The sequence below is a fragment of the Erigeron canadensis genome, chromosome 3 (assembly GCF_010389155.1).
Source record: "Erigeron canadensis isolate Cc75 chromosome 3, C_canadensis_v1, whole genome shotgun sequence".
Taxonomy (NCBI): domain Eukaryota; kingdom Viridiplantae; phylum Streptophyta; class Magnoliopsida; order Asterales; family Asteraceae; genus Erigeron; species Erigeron canadensis.
Genome location: NC_057763.1, coordinates 42,517,394 through 42,538,554, shown reverse-complemented (window position 1 = coordinate 42,538,554; position 21,161 = coordinate 42,517,394). Strand labels below are relative to the sequence as shown.

At 30.3% G+C, this 21,161-nt stretch overlaps 1 protein-coding gene and 1 long non-coding RNA gene across 3 annotated transcripts; both read left to right on the top strand.

Moving 5' to 3' along the window:
* Nucleotides 1-2,039: 2,039 nt before the first annotated feature.
* Nucleotides 2,040-4,984, top strand: LOC122594401. The gene is made up of 8 exons (XR_006322983.1): nucleotides 2,040-2,119; nucleotides 2,196-2,437; nucleotides 2,561-2,827; nucleotides 2,909-3,000; nucleotides 3,403-3,504; nucleotides 3,612-4,043; nucleotides 4,127-4,190; nucleotides 4,838-4,984. It is a non-coding gene; the product is annotated as an uncharacterized LOC122594401 (long non-coding RNA).
* Nucleotides 4,985-14,768: 9,784 nt separating this feature from the next.
* On the top strand, nucleotides 14,769-19,664 carry LOC122590706 (jasmonoyl--L-amino acid synthetase JAR4-like). Of its 2 annotated transcripts, none has more exons than XM_043762886.1 (5): nucleotides 14,769-14,873; nucleotides 15,941-16,251; nucleotides 16,347-16,448; nucleotides 17,431-18,257; nucleotides 18,856-19,664. In XM_043762886.1, the coding sequence occupies exons 2-5, from the start codon at nucleotides 15,956-15,958 to the stop codon at nucleotides 19,395-19,397; spliced, it is 1,767 nt and encodes a 588-aa protein (XP_043618821.1). In that variant the 5' UTR covers nucleotides 14,769-14,873; nucleotides 15,941-15,955; the 3' UTR covers nucleotides 19,398-19,664. The 2 variants fall into 2 exon arrangements, with proteins under 2 accessions (XP_043618821.1, XP_043618822.1); XM_043762887.1 differs by lacking the exon at nucleotides 14,769-14,873 and adding an exon at nucleotides 15,339-15,440.
* The last annotated feature ends 1,497 nt before the right edge of the window (nucleotides 19,665-21,161 follow it).

The following is a 21,161-nucleotide window of genomic DNA, read 5'->3' as shown; positions in this document are numbered from 1 at the left end:
TATCTCTATACATTTATTGTTCAAATGATAAAGTTTTTCAAAACAATAACTATTAAAAAATAATTTATTTGTGTATGATTCACATAAACTATGTGCTGCAATTTATACAAATACAAATACAAAAAGTTACACTACATTAGTTACAATGTTTGATCAAAATGATGATTAATCATTAACTTCAAAATTAGTTAAACATTACATTAGTGTTTCTACTTTATATTTTAAACAAAATATATCTTTATGTATTTAAATAATTTCAATGTATGATAATAAAATATATACCTAAGGTTTCAAAAGAGTAAAGTTTATAAATAAATTCAAATTTGTAAATATTGACATTTATGTTATGCGTATATCAATTAAAACTATAATATACATATATATAACATACAATTTATGGTTAAGTTAATATGAAGCAAGTTAATTTCAAATTACACCAAATTAAACAACTCTAATATTTTTTGATAAATGTTAAAAATGTGTACCATGCAATTATAAATGTTGACTTTGTATGTTAACTTTAAGTTTTAAACTTCACCCTTCAATTTGATTACATGAGATCAATATTTTTAAGCATATATTGATATTACAACATATAATGGGCTTCACTTGTATTATATTCTATATGGTAACAATTATCATAAATATCAGATTAATAAATAAGACAAATATCAATATTGAAAAAAAACAAATGTAAAAAGTAATGAACTATTGAAAACTATATATATTATTCCAAGTATTCGTAAAGTTTAATATTATAAGTAGGACAGTTTGCCGTTTTAAAAAATATAAAAGGTAATGAACTAAAATAAACTAATCTTTTAATCCAATCTATTAATTTTATATTGATTCAAGATTTAAACATAATGATAAATTTTGACTTAGAAGAGATGTTATTGAAAGTAATTAAATGTTTTCTATTTATATGAAATAGAGGAATAAAGAATATGTTAAAAACAAATATTTTTATGATTTTTTTTAATTTAAAACCAGATAGCTCATTTTATGTAAAAATCAAATATTTATATATAAAATTAAGTATTTATTAAATTTTTTTATTTATATCAAGTAATATGTTGTCATAGATAACATATTATAAATTATATATGTCTACTTGCGTAATACGCGGGTCAATAATTTAGTTCATCTATATTCTGTAGGACTTTGAAACTAACTATTGTCCCAAAGTTGTACTTTTTCGTTGTGATTGGGTTGATATTAGACCTTCAAAAGGGTTAAAGAAAGATAAGTATGGTTTTCCTCTTGTGAATTTCTCTAGACCGCTTGTACACACCGGTGTAAAAGTGGAAGATGATCCTTATATAATTTCCTCTCAAGCAAAGCAAGTGTTCTACATAGAGGATTTAAAGGATGTTGGATGGTCACATGTAATAATGACTAAGCCCAGGGATACGTATGACATGGGGACCAATATAGATAGAGACGATGATGACTCGTATAACCAGTGTATGCCTTGTGATATTCCAATGCTTGATGTTAATGAGGTACCGAGTTGGCATAGGATAGACATTGAAACTGAACATGACTAATAAGTATGTACGGAGCTGAATGATTTGCTATTAGGTTTTCATATATGATTTGTTTGTTGGGTATGTTTTGATTGTTATTCTTGTTTGCTATTGCTATACATGTTATTTAGTGTGTAAAATTTACATTATAGTTATGCTATGTATTGCTTACAGGTTACAGTGAACAACCATTCAAAAGATATTCAAGTCAAATACAATCATGCAACAACATTCAAAAAAGCGTATGAGGGAGCCTACTACAACCTTAATTCCAGAATAGTTTCATTTACATCATAACTCTCAACTTTCAGGTCAACTACATCAAAATTTTTCTCTCCCATCATCTGGTCAATTAAAACATAACCCGTATCCCGCGTCATCTTTCTGTCACACATCTATTCGACCCTTGAATCTTTCTACTATTCGGCAAAACTCTTCATCCTCATCGTCTTCTATTCATTTACAATCTGAAACAACTTCACATGAACCGGTAATTCACGAATCCTCCTCCATGGCATCATCTATTTCGGATCACGAGGAAGAAGTAGATGAAACTGAGCTAAAGCTGTTAGTTGAGGCAGAGATAATAGGTAAATTAATGTTCAGTATCACTAATAATAAGTTATTCTTTCTTAGCTGATCATACAATTGACTATAATTCTGTAGACGAAGATGGAAGAGTTCTCACGCAATAAAAACTCAGGGCAAAAGATGTTTTCAAGCTAAAAGAAGGTGAAAAGATTCTGGTACCTGTTAACGAATTTCATCAACCAATCAAAGCAGCAGCTCGTTTATGCACTAGATTCATGACCCTACTTCTAAAAGAACCACACTTGTGTCTACCTGATACTAAAAACCGGAAAGAATGCAAAATTAGATGTGGTACTAGGCTTCTGATAGAGCTTCGGGTAATTTCTGTTTATATTTGAATTGTAGACCATGTTTAGTGTTTAATAACCTTTAAATGGTTTTATGTACGTGTTGCATTGCTGTTAGTTAACAGAGTTCCCCAACTTTGAATTTTGAAGCAGAGATTTAACTTACCTCAAGGAGATAATGTGGACAAAGTCCTTCTGGATACATTCAATGAGAAATTTAGGAGTCTGAAATTTAGGTTCAAAAATAAGCTGCTTAAGTTAGCTGCCAAAAAGTTAGATGAAGCTAACATTGGTGGAGATGATGTGGAATACACAGAGGATCAACTTTTAAATGCACTTGACTTGGTTAGAGCACCAGATAACTTTTTAGATCATCAGTGGGAAGTGTTCAAAAACAATCTTAGATCACCAACAGCAAAGGTAGATTGTTTGTATCTTATAATATATATATATACATACACACAACTCAACCACTAAACATTTACATCTGATTGAATGTAGAAATTGTCCAAATATGGAAAGGATGCAAGAGATAGCAAAGTTCATCATCACAGCACGGTGCTGTTAGTTTTGCACGGAAAAAAGATGAATTCGTGAGTCTTCAAACTTTGATATTTTAAGAATATCTTTATGCTTTACATTCTTTATGTAAATAGGGTTATTAGACTCTCAAAAAACTAAAAAAGTTAACAGTCCATCTCCATCTCCATCTGTACACCAACATCCTTCTTTTTTTTAGGTGGTGAAATGGAAGGGAGGTTGGTTATTGAATTATATAAAGATGTTGTCCCGAAAACTGCTGAGAATTTTAGGGCTCTTTGTACCTGTTCTAGTTAGATTCAAATATTATGTTTTTGCAATCACATAGTACCTTTTCAGCTATCTTATACTTGTTGTTTAGGCTGCAACATCACATAGTACCTTTGATTATGTGAAATTGGATAAAGTTTTATAAGCCGGTCTTGAAACATGTATGTTCCTTGTTAAATCTGCAGTTGGTTATCAAAGGAAGAGAGGCAAATGACGTTGAGTTCTTTAGAAGTTCTCATTTGATGAAAAATGGGTCATATGCTAAACATGCATCAAGACAACTTTTGGTATTGAATTATCAAACATTTTTATTTCAGTTTAATGACACTAGTTTATCATGTTTTTAATCTTAAAAGCTTACTTTATAAATGTGCCATCACATTTACTCTTTTAGGATCGAGCACAAGAAGGAATTGCTAGAAAGGTATTAGAGGCCGGCAGTGACTCTATTGATTCTGAAAAGCAATTAGAAATTGTAAGGGAAGTTATGCAAGAACTAAGGGGCCCAAATAAGCGTGGACGACCTCCTAGTTATGGAGCTGGAGTTAAAAGATCGCAAGTAACTAAGTTTAGTTTTGATTTGCGAAAGTTAAGAGGCAAAAATATAGCAAATGAAAACAGATTCCTTTTGGATAAAGTTGACACTCAAAGTAAGCAAATTGAATCTCAAAGGGAACAAATAGAAACTCAGAGTAGGCAGATAGAAAGTCAGAGTAAGCAAATGTTGATTATGCAGCAGAGTATTGATGATTGTACTGCAGAGCTTCGACTCTTTAGGACTGCTTTTTCTGACTTCTATGGGGCACGTATGTCCACAACACCACAGGTTATGACTTAAACTATTTATATTTATACATATATTTGTAGTAACTGTGTTTCTTACTATAATTGACATATTGTTTTCTCCAGACATCTTCTCGTGCATTTCATCAAGATCATTTATGAATCTGCTTCAATATTTGTGTTTTGAAAGGTATAATATATCTCTTTTATATATTGTTAAGTGGAATTAGAACCGTCTCTATGCATATTTTATGATTAAAGCATTTGTCTGAGATGGAATCATTCTCTTGGGATCCTCCTTATGGGTAGCATGGGACTATATGTCACATTCTTATTAGTTGGGGAATTTGTTTTTAGCTGTGGGGGTGGGGGGTTGATGTGATGCATTCCCATCAGAGCTTCTTAATCTTTAAAATGGGGACGAGGTAAATGTTTTGCCTAGTGGTATATATAATAGAAGTTGCAAGTGGCTGGTTATACTTATTAGGTGCTGGCAATAATGTATGCAAGTTAATTGATGGAAGCTGTGGTAGTTATATATAGGTATACTACTAATTGTTCCCAAGTTAGACTAAACTGGTCAATTGTATAAATGAATTCCTTATTGTTATTAGTATTTTTTTGAATGTTTTTTACATCTAGTGATCTAACTATCTGTAGTGTAGTTTAGACAAATAAATTAAATGATGCAGGTCCAGCTTTTAAGTTTCAATTTTGGCCATAATGCATCGTATAATGTTGTCCAGCTTAAATTACTACCTTAAAATTGGCTATAACGTTCTCCAGTTTTTTGCATTTATCTATTTATTTTTTGATACATTTTTTTTCTTCTTCCAGGTACTTTCTAAAGGGACTCAAAGATGTAAATGAGATATGAAATATGAATGTACAGCCAATGGAATATGTAGTGAAATTAGTATTGAATGTACATTAGAGCTCATGAATGTATAACCCAAGAGTTTCTAAATAATCTTTTAATTTCTAAATGCCATTTTAGAAATATGTTGTTTTTTGGTATGTATGGGTTTCTAAATAATCTTTTAATTTATAAATATAATATGTAGTAAAATAGTACCGAATGCTCTAAATGCCACGCTTAGTTTTGTGGCATTTTCATCAATAGTCCACGCTAATTATTTTAGCATTTCAAATTTTTGTTCACGCTATTTTTTGTACAAACTCAATATTTTGTACACACCAATTTGTGTGCAGTTTCAAATATTGTCCACGGTAATTTTAGTAGCAATGTAATTATTTTTCATGTTAATTATAGTGGATATTTCCAAACATTGTCAACAGAAAAAACCGTGAACATTTTAAAATTTGTTCACGGCAAATAGTGTTCACATTTCATAATAATTCTACAAAAAATAGAGTGGACTAACTATATAATTTTGTTACGCCCTTTTTTTCACGGTTTTTGTGACCGTGAACCACGAATTTACATACGCTTTCTATCGTGAATATATAGCTAGAAAAGTGTGTACAAGTAACCACTTTCTTGTAGTGCAACATAAATACATAGGTTTTACGTAAAATAAAACAAATAAAACAATAGTTTTTTCTTCGGTAATAATCACCGTGCATCATGAAAATCATCGTACATCAATTATTTTGTGAATCTTCGTGCATCATTTTAACCATAATCTAAGGGTCAAGCTCTTGTCTTAGTTGTTTTACTTTAATACTTGTTTTACAATACCCAACCCCTAAATACATAAATGTTTTTTTTAATAAAATGATACATTTTAAACTTACAAAAACTTATATATACAATTAATTATTAATCTAAAATATAAATTTTGAATAACTAATTTACATTTTACTAGGTATTATACATATAGTTGGGCAGCTTGAGTAGGCTAACAACTCAGTCTTACATGATAGTTGCCCAAAAAATGAGGATGATGGTCCATGACTCCATGTACCATCAAATTTCAATCATAATTATCAAATATACTTTAAAGTGTTATACAGAACAATGATTTAAAACATATTTAATGATGTATGAATCACAATCCACAAAATATTTTCCTAATAGAAAGGTCAAATAAAAAAAATAAAGACGCTTAATATATTCAAAAGATTTTATGTAAACCAAAAGATATTCTTTTTTGAACGACCAACGAATAAAATATGAGTATTTGGGGTAACCTAATGACGAAAAACGACCTCATATATGCTCATGAATGCAGACAATATAAGATAGTCTAAACCCACCATACAGTTTCGTTTTAAAAAAAAAGCTAAGAAGTCTTCCCAAAAATTGAACTTTCAACCTCATGAGGTTAACCTGAATGTCCCACTACTCCATCCGTATTTCATTGAAAACCATTGATTTTGCTTTACTTACTACGCATGATATGCCATTATGCCCCTATGCTTGTCACAATAACTCATAACCGTCTTTTTTTCTTTTTTTTTTTTAATTTTTGACGGCCTTCATGTCATCGCTTATAAGTATGAACATTTTATTTATACATCTACAATTGTAAAAAAATGTGACTTTTTACATACTTTTACACTTTGAAATATGATTTTTTTTACACAAATTTAAGTGTGAACAAGTTAATATATTTTTTCAGCATTTTTTTAAAATGTGTAAAAATAAGTGTTAAGAAATTATATTTTTGTTGTAATGATGTAACTCTATACTATGACCCTTGCTCAGTTTTATAAGATGAATGTGGTTGAACTTTATAATTTTATATTAACTTCTTTCTACTTATTATATTCGTTAGTTGATTTTGTCTAGTTTAAATATACAAGAGAGAGAATCGTTCTATCGTATATGCATGCTGAACTACTTGATTGATACATACATATCCTTTTTGGACTGAGGTGGACGGTGGATTGTATCGTAATATATACAATTCGTAGTCAATAGATGTTGAGTTGTGCTTTTGGAAGTTGAATAAAGTGGCCGGACAAGATATGAAGTGGTCATGATGTCTTGATTGGAGCTTTTGATTAACACAAAATAAGATAAAGTTTACAAGATAATCAAGAGAAGCACTATGGGAGTTTTGAGGGTACTAGTGAAACAACTTGAGGATACTCACATCGAATTTCAAGAAAACCTTTTCTTATAAAAATCCGCCCCCAAACCAAAAACTATGCAGGTTATTCGATTACATAACGATAGATCCAACATTATTATTCTTTTCAGTAATGTAAAACAACATGAGTATAAATATCTAATCGTAATAACGTAGTTACGTAAAAAACAATTATCATTAATATAGGAGTCGAGTATTATAAAACAAATATTAAAGTAAAACAAGTAAATAAAATCTTCATCCTTAGATCATAGTTAAATTGATGCATGAAGATTTATGAAATAATTGATGTACGATAATTTTCATGATGCACGTGATTTTCAGTAAAGATAAACCTATTGTTTCATTTGTTTTACTTTAATAATTGTTTTATTTTACCTAAAACTATAAATATATTTAGTTTAATCAAACAGTTCATTACATGCAGTTATGAAAACTATTCCTTATATTTTGAAAAAACATAGTATAGAAAACAATCTATTTTTAATTTTCAATGAGTTATAATCTTGTGTGTAAGGACTTGTTTAATTTCTTTGTTAAAATTTTGATAATATAGTCCTTGAGTTTTCGCTAATAAGTTATACATATATATGAAGAAAAAAAATTTTTGATATATAAAATGTCATTCTTGAATTATCTAAGAATAAAATATAAATTTTATACAAGTAATTAATTGCTTTTCAATGACAACCCTAACACTAACAACACTTTATTTAGAGAGAAGATATTTGTACCACGATTTTTAATTGATGTACCACAACATACAACTTTTATAGATAACTATACAAACTAATATTGTACCGTTGTATTAAATTTATAAAAAAAAAATATATACAAATATAAAATATCACTTCTCTTTTATATATATCATAGGCATGGTAAATTTAGATTCATATTAATCTACACACTACATCTTGATATTTTGTCATCATAAAAGCCATATTTATCACGTGAATAGTGCAATCAAATGCTAATTCTATAAATAACCAGTCAATTTTTCTAGGCACGTTTGATAGTCACATAATCTCGGCGCCCGCAATATTTATGTTCCGGCCAATACAATCTCGACCTTCAACCTTTCATTTTTCTTATTATTATTACAATTATTGTTATTATTGTTTCAAATTTTATTGTCAAAATTTGAAGTCTTAATCAAAAAGTCAAAATCCCTATCAAATAAACTAACTTGACATTAATATCGATCTTTCAACATATGTTTTTGAATAACGAGTTAATAGTTAGCATTACTTAGTATTCAAGATACCACAGTAACATTCAATTGGCAATATACGAAACTCGAACAATACATATATGAGATGAAATCCATGACCCTCGAAACACCCTCTGGATTCGAACTACGTACACATCCAATTTTGCATACCCTGTTATGTAATTCTGGAATTCAGTCACTGATTGTTAAGTTAGTTTTATTATGTTAAGAGGCAAACCTTAATTAAAGCCATGGAAACGAATTAAGATTGTTGTTAAGTAAGTTTATCGTTTGTATATGTGTTGATAATATATACCGCATAAAAGTGGATCATGATGAAAAGCAAATGTTGGTTTCCGTCACCGGCCAATTTCATGCTTTCAAAGGAAGAATATGGAATCATATCATTTCCTTTTTACCACACTCAAGGAGGTTCGCCGATTAAATTAGTATCAACTCGTTTGTCTTTCCATTACTAGCTAGGTTTGCCACCAGTCATGGTGCGTGTATGGAAATGTCATGAATTCCATCGTCAAATCTAGTTGAAACTCAAATATATAGTTAGAAATATATTATAAAGCAAATAGGGTTTCAACTTTCAATTTTAACAATGCACACATAATAATACATAATGTACCATATATCAATGCTACAACTTTCTATCTCCTCCATAAATCATTTTATTCCTCTAATTATTTCAAAATCTTTTATCTCAAAAACCGTACATAGATAAATTATAAAAATTATATGGGTGTTCTTAAAATTTCATGCTCTTTCATTAGAGATATCATTCGATATACTTTCGACGAATTTTTAAATCCGAGAATGAAGCCCGTACGGCTAACACATTTGGATATGACACTCTATGACATATCACCTCTATGACTTATTATACTCTATGACCTATCACCATCTCACTGCCGCAACGCGCGGATACTTGCGTTGAAATGAGATTCATATTTTTCAATCAACCAACAAAACGTACACTGCTTTAAATTTCAAACTTAATACTACATAGTAGTTTTTGTGTCTTTTTTCTCTCTCTCTAGCTAGTATGATGAACCTCATCCCCGTTACGTTATTTCATAACACGACGATCGATGGAGAAAGTTTGCCTCAACTACTTACCTATATATATTGCATGCTTTCTCTTTTGATAATAAAAATTAAATTGATCCAAATTAAGATTATTGTTTTCTACGTACTATTACTATCGTTAAAAATATCGGCAGGATAATGACATATAGGTCTAGTTTGTAAATTTTGTATTTGTTGAATACTATCTTAGAGACTAGTTATTATAAAATTACGGTATTTATAAAGCTGTGTATTTTATTATATTTTTTTGCATCATTTTCAAAGAAATGGGGTAATAGAAATTACTTGTTTATTTTATCTTACAAACTATGCTAAATACTAATTAACTTTGTCTTATTGGGTCGATAGTAACGGTAATGTTGCTAAAAGATATAATAGGCTCTTTACGCTTTCTTTTTCGATTTTCCATGGACTTGTGCATGTATGTGGCCGTGTTTAATTATGTAATCCTTATGCAATATGAATAGGTCTTTAGGTTTTAATTATTTTGGGTTTTTTTTATTATTTACTAGTCCTAATACCCGTATGATATACGGTAGCCATCCACCAATATACTAAAACAGGATTAAGGTATTATTTAATCGACACATGACATATTATTTGAACGACAAGTGTCACTTTTAGTATTCTTAATTAAATCAAATTAGAATCCTAATTAGTTTCCACATACAATAAGTAAGTAAGTAACACTCAATGTCGTCTTTTACGGGTTTTGGGTCCCAATACCTCGACGGTGTATGGGGGAGGTTAAGATGTAGACAGTCTTACCCCTACCACGACGGTGTAGAGAGGCTGCTTCCAGGTTCTATTTAAAGATAGAAAAAGACCTCCAACCTTGCAAGGGATGAGGATAGAACCCATGACCTCTGTCTCCAGAGGCAAGAGTGTTAACCACTTGATCCAACCTTGCTGCTTCAATTAGTTTCCACATACCTTATATAATAATTATTAAATATGGATATCTACATGACTAATTCCAATTCGAAAGAAATAAACTATCATATGTATTTTTTTTCAAGGTCTAACAGCAAATTATGGTTCTATTTATATATGGATTTTTCTTTCAAGTTATAACTTCTAAAAGCAAATTATGGTTCTGTATATTTATATTTATTTATATTTAATATATTTCTTCATTTATTAACTCAATGTAAATTAATTCATACGTATTTAAAGACGTAACATAACTTATATTACGTATAATAAATTATTGAAACGACACGTGCCGTAATTCTTGATTGACAGATATCCTTTTAATTTACTTATTTTATATTAAATTAGCCTTTTTAATTCTATATAGATTCAATTTCCTAATTAGACTTATAATTAAACTATAATTCTTGGTTTATGGATACAAAACACATTATAATCTTATTTGATTTATCGTTTTTTCATTAATAAATTTGTCTTCTTTCTTTGTCAATTCTTCATATCCTATTACTTATATTATGTATAATAAGTTATTAACATGAATACTTCAAAATTTTGAGTTTACGATCCAAAATCACAAGGTTATTCGTCGTCATCTACTATGCTTATAAGTTCCGATTATGATGTGATTGTAAAATTTTAATGTAAATTCAAAACTTTAACTAAACATATATAGTATGTATCATTACTGTTTATTATAACTTAGATTCGATCATCGGTTTACTTTAACCACAATTTATTTCATACTCACGAATCATGTATGATGCATATTCGAATTTCTTTATGATACATCTATATAGCTACCGTACATTGTACGGGTATTACGACTAGTATAGATTGTATCATAAAGAAAATTTGAATATGTCTCATACATGATTCGTGAGTATAAAATAAATTGTTATTAAGGTAATTGATGATCGAAAGCTAAATTATAATATACAGTAATGATAAATATAATATATATTTAGTTAGAATTTTGGATTAACCTTAAATTTTTAGAAGCACATCAAAATCGGAACTTATAAGCATAGTGGATGCATGATGACAAATAGCCTTGTGATTTCGGATTGTAAACTTGAATTTTTGAAGTCTTCATAATATAAGCAATAAGAGTTGAAGAATTGAGAAAAGAAGAAAAGACAATTTATTAATGAAAAACGATTAATCAAATAAGGTTATAATGTCTTTTGTATTAATAAAGCCAAGAGTTAGAGTTTAATTTTAAATCTAATAAAGAAATTGAATTTATATACAACTAAAAAAGCTAATTTGAATTTATATACAACAAAAAAAGCTAATTTAACAAAATCAATAAATTAAAAGGACACGTGTCAATTAAAGATTAACTACGTGTCGTTTCAAGAATATGTCAATCCTGTTTTAGTTTATTGGTAGATAAGATGGGAAAATTAGTCAAGTATGTCCAATTTTATACACCTACAAAATTTTTTTACCATTTTAATCATGAACTCCTTACTACCTAACATTCCTAGTAAGAAAGAAAAATAATCAATCAAAATATGACAAGTATCATTAAGTGAGCTCCACAATATTATATTAGCTTTGACTTCATATTTTGTTAGTATAAATATATATTTAGTGTAATCTACTCTCTTTTTCATGTATTTATTACTTTTTATTAGTATTTTCTAGACAAATGATGGATAAATTGGTTAATATTGTTAATATCCTATTTTTATATACATATATATTTTCACTTAGTAAAAAATTTTACGTTTATTTTAGTTTCATGGTGATTTTTACCAAATATATTTTTTAAAATGAGTTAGTAAAAAAAAATGTGTTTATTGTATGTAGTAATACAAGAAAAGGTTTAAAAAGTTTAAAATGTAGTTAAATTTTTTTATTTTTTTTAAGCTAATCGTAAAATATTTAAAATAAAACTTAAATTTTGAATTTATTATAAATATCTATTTGTATCATCACAAACAAAAGATACCTTAATTCCATTTTTTTAGGGGAAGTGATATCCTCACAACAAAAATTAGTCATTCACAACATATGTATATATTCTGATACACAATGTACAACTGTGTAAAGCAATGATTGTTGTGGATGGCTAATTTGTGTTGTGGAGATATCACTAAACTTTTTTAAATAAGTCGATTTTGGAATGTATTCATTTGTAGAAACTAAAATTGAAATAAACAAGAGATTTTTACAGATAAACGAAAATATAAATATAAAAGTGATATTTAGAAATACTAACCAATATATGGGACTTGGTTTGCGTATGTGAGCCATTTGTCCGGATGTAATTATGTATAAATAAAAAAAAGTGTACAAAAAGATTAGAAATTTTATAAATAGGAAAAAGAGAGTAAAAAGGAATTATAAAACCAACAAAAATAGATAAAAACATTGTAAAATATATATATATAAAAAGGAACTTTATAAAAAAGTTATAGATTTTAAAAAGGAGAAAATGACAAAAACTTGTATACATGTGGATCCAACAAAATACTTGTCATCATGTAATTGGTTATTGACATTTCTTACTAACATTGATAAATAGTAAGAATGTTTTGACTATTGTGGTAAACAAAATTTTAGGTGTCCATATTTGGATATAGGCCTTTAAATTTTACCATTATAGTAATTTTCCCTTATAAGATCTCATATTTAATTACCTTCATACTTTTAGAATTTCAAAGAAACGAACAATGATCAAAAATATTTTATCTGTTGTATCAACACTCGTTTTTGTTGCAAGAAACACAGTTCCAATTAAGAAACTTAGACTTTCCTACAAGCGATTTGAAACTGACGATTAAACATATAATCCTTAGACATTTTAAACTATGATGGATGAATTTGTGTGTTAATACATGTACTCACTTTTTGAACAATGGAGGTTAATTTGACCATTATATTTCTGAAGTCATTAAAATCTATAGTATTAACTCGAATAACTTGGTTTATATCAAATCCTCAATCATCGCTATGCCAAATTTTCCTTACAACAACTTAATTAAGCTCACAAAAACTATTTGATAATTCTAGAAATATACATCGGACTATCGGAGATCTATAACAGCTATCTACTACTGATATGATATGATGTGCATTGGCACAACCCTTTAACCATAAATGTAAAACCAATTTACTTTATATCATTCTGTTTATAAACCAACAAGAAGAATAATAAACGAAATAAAGTAGAATATAAATGAGGAGTTACCTTTTTACTTTAATTTCCAACAAAAAAGGAAATTAATAATGATAATAGTGTTATGTGTAAATGGTAAAACCATGTGTTATTTAGAAAAAGGTGATTGCTAACAATAGAACGTATTAGCATAATATGATGGGACTAAACATTTTATTTTTGGAGAAAAATGGTCACGATACGAAAATTAACATGTGTAAATGTTATGACATATTAAGAAACCTGTTAACATTTATTCTATATAAGTTTTGACTAATCCTTAACGATACAAAAGTTCTTACAAATCTTAGCTAATATAAATAATTCTTAACATTACACAAGTTCATAAAAATCTTAACTAATAGGCTAATACTAATCATACCAATTAATAATCAACCCGGATTCAACACGAATATCTTAATTAAAATTTTAGAACAAAAAAATATATTAGAAAAATGTATATAAAGTTTTTTATGAAACAATAATGTAACGACTTATATAAAATTTACTATTCCGTATTTTAAACCTTTCGCTATCGAATCATGACTCAAAGTTTCCAACAAAAATCACCTTTCTCATTTCATATCAATAAAAGGATTAGGACTTTTATTAGGCATTTAACGGGTTATTTAGAATAAAAGTTTTCATATCATAAAGTTTTTTAAGAAAATCATATCATTTAAATAAAATTAAAAATCATATGACATCATAATTAGAATAAAAGTTTTTTAAGAAAAAATTAGTGCTTGTCATATCATAAAGTTTTCAAAACAAATTCTGAAAACAGTTCTTCTTTATTTTTTTATAAAGATATAAAATCATAATATTAGTTTTTAGTACTATTATATATATATATATATGAGTTGGGTAGTGTAAAACAAGTATTAATGTAAAACAAATAAGATAAGAGTTTGACCATTAGATCATGATGAAACTGATGCACAAAGATTTACGAAACAATTAATGCACGGTAGAAAAGAAACCTATTGTTTTATTTATTTTACTTTAATACTTGTTTTATTTTACCTAAAACCTATATAAACTCTACTTATACCAAGTAAATTTACGTCATTTTGCCTTTCCAAAAAATAAAAAACTTAACATTATTTTCCTTTTCCTTTATAATAATAGTTCATTAAATAATACGGCTAATTGTTACCCAAATGGTTTTTTTCAAGGAAGATAAAGAGAAGAAAAAGTGGTATATCCTATGTAGTGTATGACAAATTGACAATATAGTGTATGACAAATTGACAATATAATCATTTCATTTAAGTAACCAATCGCCTATATATACTGCTAGAATCTTTCCTCACTGCTCACTCCTTTCCTTTCTTCCATATTTCCCAACAAACCGAAGCAAATTAAATCAGAAGAAAACACTTTCAAGCCTCAACTCAACAAAAGGTATTTCAATATCACACTTCTCTCTCTGTAATCTACATGTATACCCCCCACTATTCTTAACTTTGTATCTTTTTATATGTTTATGGAAATAGTCCCAGATATTTTGCTGGTGAGTGTAAATTTGCCCATAGTAAAAGGATAAAAAGAAAAAAAACACCCTCTCACCATTCTTGTCTTTATCTCTCTTTCTTTAAAGATTCAAAGTTTCTATCTATAAAAGAAGAAAAAAGTAAATTCTCTCTCTAGAGCCAATTTTCCAGATCAAGAAGATTCCTTTTGGTCAATTTTGAGAGACCCACAAGATTTCAACCTTTATTTACTATACACAATCTATCCAGACTGTTTGTGTATGTGTGTGTGTTTCTTGATCATTATCATCTTTGATTCTTTTCTCCTCTACTGGTGATCATAGTGGATATAACATCATATATGCTCTTTTAACTAACGCAAATCCATCAAGTTTGTATTCTCGGTCCTCCAAACTAGCTATTTTAGGCACATATATATAATCTCTTATTTACCTTTAGAAGCACGCTACTACTTGTAGCAGCCATCATTTTTTACTTGGTAACTAAATCTTCAATCTTTTTAGATTATACTACTTTTGTATTGATTTCAGATTCAACTTTTTGAATCTCTTTTCTTTTCTTTTTAGATTCTTGCTCAGTTGCTCTCATGCCATCATTTTATATTGAGTATATACATACAGTTATTATATGTATGTATATGTATATATGTGTGTTAGCTTGTTTCTGTGTTATTTTAATTCACCTCAAGCATGTATGAGTTAGAAATAACTACGGAGTATTACATCTGTCAGTTGATTCATTTACTAGTAGATATTATACTTTCCTGAGTTGACTTTTTTTTTGACATAAAGTCAACCATCTATTTTCCTTGTTTTTCATTGATATGAGCTAAACAACCTCTTTTGATTAATTTTCTCAATCTGGGTATTATTTATCTTTCATTTCATGATACGGATTTTGCCTATCTTGATGAAAGTCTTCACCTTTTTGTCATAACTTATCAAATAGTTAAATCTTTGTATATAAAATTTTTTATAGGAGGATCAAGAAATCATGTTGGAGAAGGTGGAAAAAGGATTTGATCCTGAAGAAGTGATTCAAGAATTCGAAAGTTTGACCAAAGATGCGAAAAGGGTTCAAACCGAAACTCTAAAGAAAATTTTGCAAGAAAATTGTGAAACAGAATATTTAAAAAGATGGGGACTTGATGGTAAAACTGACCCTGAAAGTTACAGTTGTTGTGTACCTCTGGTTACACATAAAGATCTTGAGCCTTTAATTCAACAAATTGTTGATGGTGCACCTGAGCCTATTCTCACTACCAAGCCAATTACTACTATGACTTTAAGGTATTTCCGTGCTATTATGCTATTTACTATATGCATTAATTAAAGTTGTTTTGGTGAATTCTGATTTTTATTATTGTTCTGTTCAATATTGACAGTTCTGGGACTACTCAAGGGAGGAGAAAGTTTGTGCCTTACAATGATGAGTTGACTGAAACAACAATGCAGATTTATCGAACTTCTTTCGCCTTTAGAAACAGGTTAGTTTGTATGGCGAAAGATCGATAATCATTTCGAACTTAATTGATGTCATATTATACACGCATGCTTGTTTTTTTAATTGTAGTTTATGTCATTATGGTACGAATCTAGCTTGTGCATGATTTTAGTAGAAACCAGGGACTTTAATCATATTTTGGGTGATGTATCTTCTTAATAAATTTTTTCATCGGCGGTTCGACATTATTTCTATTGTAGCTTAACAAGATACTGCATATGTTAGTTAACGTGCCTATAGACAACAATATTAATGGTGGCCTTTTCGGGTTAGGCAGGAATTAGGAAAGTTTGCACCATCTTTTCCTTGCGTGTGACCTATGATCATAAATAAGTGACATTTCCAAAAGCACGCTCAGCTCGCCCGTAAAGGAATCCTTAGTTTCTCTTAGGGAAGGGTCCGATAATCCACGTTAAAAAGAGGGTATGCACGTGCATACCCTTGAACCTTTATATCTTATTTTTTGTGTGTTTCTCGTTGGTGTATAAGTCTACAAATTAAAGAAGTTACAACCAGAATGAATACCCGAAGTTTTTATGCTAATACATTAATAGTAGTACACAGGACATTACCACTGATAGTAGTAAGGGTGGCTTCTTGCATTAGTAGTATTTGGAAGGATAATCTTTGGACATTGTTTTTTATTTTTTATTTTGTTCGCATTAAGTGTCCATTTGAACTCTACGAATAATTTTCTCATTTATAAGACGTTCACGCTTGCCTCCTTAAGAGAATTACCGACAGAGACTTTGATCGTGAAGACTCCTCTACTTTATCATGGTTTGGGAATATTTTCTATAAATTTGATTTTTGTTCCAATAATATTGTACTTTGTTGAGTGCAACCTTAAACCATCATGGTACAAATAGTGCAACATTATATTTATTAATATAGTAATCCAAGCTTGAACTTTTACAACCTTGTTATATTGGCTCTGGCTTATTACAATTTTCTTATATGTGTAGGGAATTTCCAATTGGAAATGGGAAAGCTTTGAGCTTTATTTATGGCAGTAAACAGTTTAAAACAAAAGGCGGTTTATTAGCAGGCACTGCAACCACTAATGTATACCGCAGTGAACAGTTCAAGAAAACAATGCAGCAGATGCAAACCCCATGTTGTAGCCCGGACGAAGTCATTTTTGGGACTGATTTTCAACAGTCTTTATACTGTCACCTTCTTTGTGGGCTCATTTTTCGTGATGAAATTCAGGTTGTATCTTCTACTTTTGCCCATAGCATCGTGCATTCCTTCAGGAATTTTGAGTTAATATGGGAAGAATTGTGTTCTGACATAAAAACCGGAACTTTATCAACCCGAATCACAGTTCCAACAATCAAAACTGCCATGGCCAAGATTTTGAAACCGAACCCTGAGTTAGCATATACAATTCACGAAAAATGTTTGGGTTTGAGCAACTGGTATGGATTAATTGAGGAGTTGTTCCCTAATGTGAAATACATTTATGGGATCATGACTGGATCCATGGAGCCTTATTTGAAAAAACTAAGGCATTATGCTGGTGGAATACCATTATTGAGTGCAGATTATGGGTCTTCGGAAGGGTGGATCGGAGCAAATGTGAACCCGACCCATCCACCTGAGATGGCTACTTTTGCTGTTCTTCCTAACATCGGGTATTTTGAGTTCATACCATTGAGAGAGGCTCGTGTGGCTATCCAAGACCCCAATGAACCCGAGTCTGCATTGGTCCTTGTCGAGCCAAGACCAGTTGGTTTGACCGATGTCGAGGTCGGGGAAGAGTATGAGGTCGTTGTCACCAACTTTGCAGGTACCAAATGTAATCTTGCTTTTATTCAACATATTTTAACGTGGGCGTTGTTTATGTGTGTGCATGGATAAAGTTATGATCAGGAACATGAATCGTGAACCATTCTATTTTTACGTTGTGCTGACCTTTGATGTGTCTGTTCATACTAGTATGAATTGTACATAACCCAAAGTGATTTGCAAACAGTATCATGGTTTTTAATAACTTTGCCTTCAAATCACCAACCATTTTATATCTTCATTTCTTACCAAGTAATGCTGAAAATTGAGAGAGAAACTTCGATGGGGTACAAATAACCTCATGCCTCGTAAACGGGGAGTTTGGCTTTGTTAGATTGGATTTTTATTAGAATGTGGTACACATTCAATTTCCACTCAATGTGCTTTCCATGTGGGTAGGGTTCATAAGATTGGGCCCAACTTTTATCCTTGTCCTTAATTTGGTGTTAAGTTACTTTATATATGATGTCTAGTAGTGGTAGTCGTGGTACCACATCAGGCACATCCCGTGAAAGCACAATTAATGTAGGAGCATTATGTTTCTGACATCAACATTCCAAGCTTCATAGGTAATTGACTATTTGAATTTTTGGATGCAGGCTTGTATCGATATAGGCTAGGGGATGTTGTTAAGGTTGCTGGGTTCCACAACTCCACCCCAGAACTCCAATTTGTTTGTAGAAGAAACCTAATGCCAACAATAAACATAGACAAGAACACTGAGAAAGATTTACAATTATCTGTTGAAGCGGCAGCCAAGTTGTTGGCAGCTGAAAAACTAGAGGTGGTTGACTTTACGAGTCAAGTTGACATATCGTCTGATCCGGGACATTATGTGATTTTTTGGGAAGTAAGTGGTGAAGCAAGCGAGGAGACACTTCAAGAATGTTGCAATTGTTTGGACTCGGCATTTGTTGATGCTGGTTATGTGAGCTCGAGGAAGGTCCATGCTATTGGACCCCTGGAGCTCAAGGTCTTGAAAAAAGGGGCGTTTCAAAAGATTTTGGATCACTATGTTGGGTTGGGATGCACCTTGAACCAGTTCAAGACACCACGATGTGTTGGCCCTGTTAATCACAAAGTGTTGCAAATACTTTGCACCAGTGTTGTGAAAAGTTATGTGAGTACATCTTTTGGTTAGGGTTCTTGGGGAGGTGTCACGGTATCTTTGTTAGTATTGTAGTTTCAAAAAATATGTTTATAGGCTTGCAATAATGAGTTTTCAATGTTGTATAGACACTACTATAGAGGTTTGTTAGCGTTTTCTTTTGGTTTTCGTGGAGTTCTATCACAAAAGTCATGGAACGTCCGATGTAAAATATTAAAGTTTGTATCTTGATAATATATTTGTAATGCAGGTATATATTCGAGGGATATATACTGTACTACTTGTTTCCAATAGAGATAATATCCGGACTGTCTACATGAGATTTAATGATTTGCAAAGTGACAAATACATATAATAGTACTATACTAGGGCCATATTGATTCTATGAGGTGTTAAAATTCAGTGAATGTAAACATGTTACATTTAAGGTTGAAAATGATATCTTTTATATTGTCAGGTTGTGACAATTTGGATCATACATGAACCTGATTCCTAAATCATCATTGTGGTTGAGATTCAAGGAATTTACTAAGAAAAATGTTTTGATTCTTTATAAAGTACAGTAGTTAATTGAACTTCATTCACCATAAGTAAATTTCCGTTAGTAACTAGTAGAATAGTAACTCCGGCTTTGTCAGATATACTACGAAGAATGGGATAGATTGGTAGGACATACGATTCCAGTACAGGCGTGAGTGAGAGAGCGAGGTTGTGAATGACTTGTTGAGCTCAATCACCATCAGTGGCATACCCTCATTATTTTTTTTCTTGAACGGCACAAAATTATATATATTAATAATTAACAAGGAACACTAACAAGCTTCTAGTATTCAAGCATACACGATCTAGAAAAGCAATAAAATATACAAACTAGAAACAACTTAGAACTTTAACTGCTAAGGCTATAAAAGGCTTACCCTCATTATTATTTGTTTGTAATCTTACATACACAAGAACCTTGGCTATTAATCTGCAAAAACTAAACTGTCAAATGATTACACATTAAGCAATAAGACTATATATAGTGGCAAACCTATAAAATCAAAATCAAATGATCATGTCAAAGTGAACTAACAAAAATCAGTATACAAAGTGCAACCTCTTATGCATGAAGTGCAACTCTTAATACATGTATCTATATACATATCTAGTAAGTTTAAAAAGTAGGAAGATATGGTTGTACTAATGCAACAAATTTTAATTATGATGACCAGCATCTTGATTTGTAACGTGATGTTGATATGATGGACATGTCGACTTTAGTGGGATACCTGTAAACGATACAGCTTTTTGCCACACATAACGACCACACATTTAATAGTGTAATATGGTTTATGATGTTGAGATTTTTGCCCCACAATTAATAAAATTTGCCAAATTAGCCACCAGGCCCACTTCTAGAACGAATATGCTATTCAGCCTTCAGCAAGTGATTATGGATCCATTCATTGACATGACTCCTAATAGGGAAAGGGTAGTTGGCCACGACTCACCTCAAAGATTTAACGGTAGTGTTATCATTACTCTAATGTCATTATCTTTTTCTTATTTTGTAAATTATGGTCAACTTTAAACTTTTTAGTCTTTGTTGTTCAACAGATTTATATAATTTACTGGCTCAAATAACCATATAAATGACTTGTATGTTGATATTTATTTTTTAAAGAAGTTTCCCCAATGTGATTTTACTAATTTAAGAGGACGTTGTGTGCAACCTAAACTTTATGTTAAGATCCTCTTACATTTTGGTATTCAAGGGAAAATGTCCGCGCATTACGGCGGTGAGATGACAGGGGT

Bases quoted from the DNA above. Each gene is read 5' to 3' on its own strand.
- LOC122590706 (XM_043762886.1), top strand. From the start codon at position 15,956: ATGTTGGAGAAGGTGGAAAAAGGATTTGATCCTGAAGAAGTGATTCAA. The intron at 16,252-16,346 runs GTATTTCCGTGC...CAATATTGACAG, and splicing joins ATTACTACTATGACTTTAAG to TTCTGGGACTACTCAAGGGA. The intron at 18,258-18,855 runs GTACCAAATGTA...TTTTGGATGCAG, and splicing joins CGTTGTCACCAACTTTGCAG to GCTTGTATCGATATAGGCTA.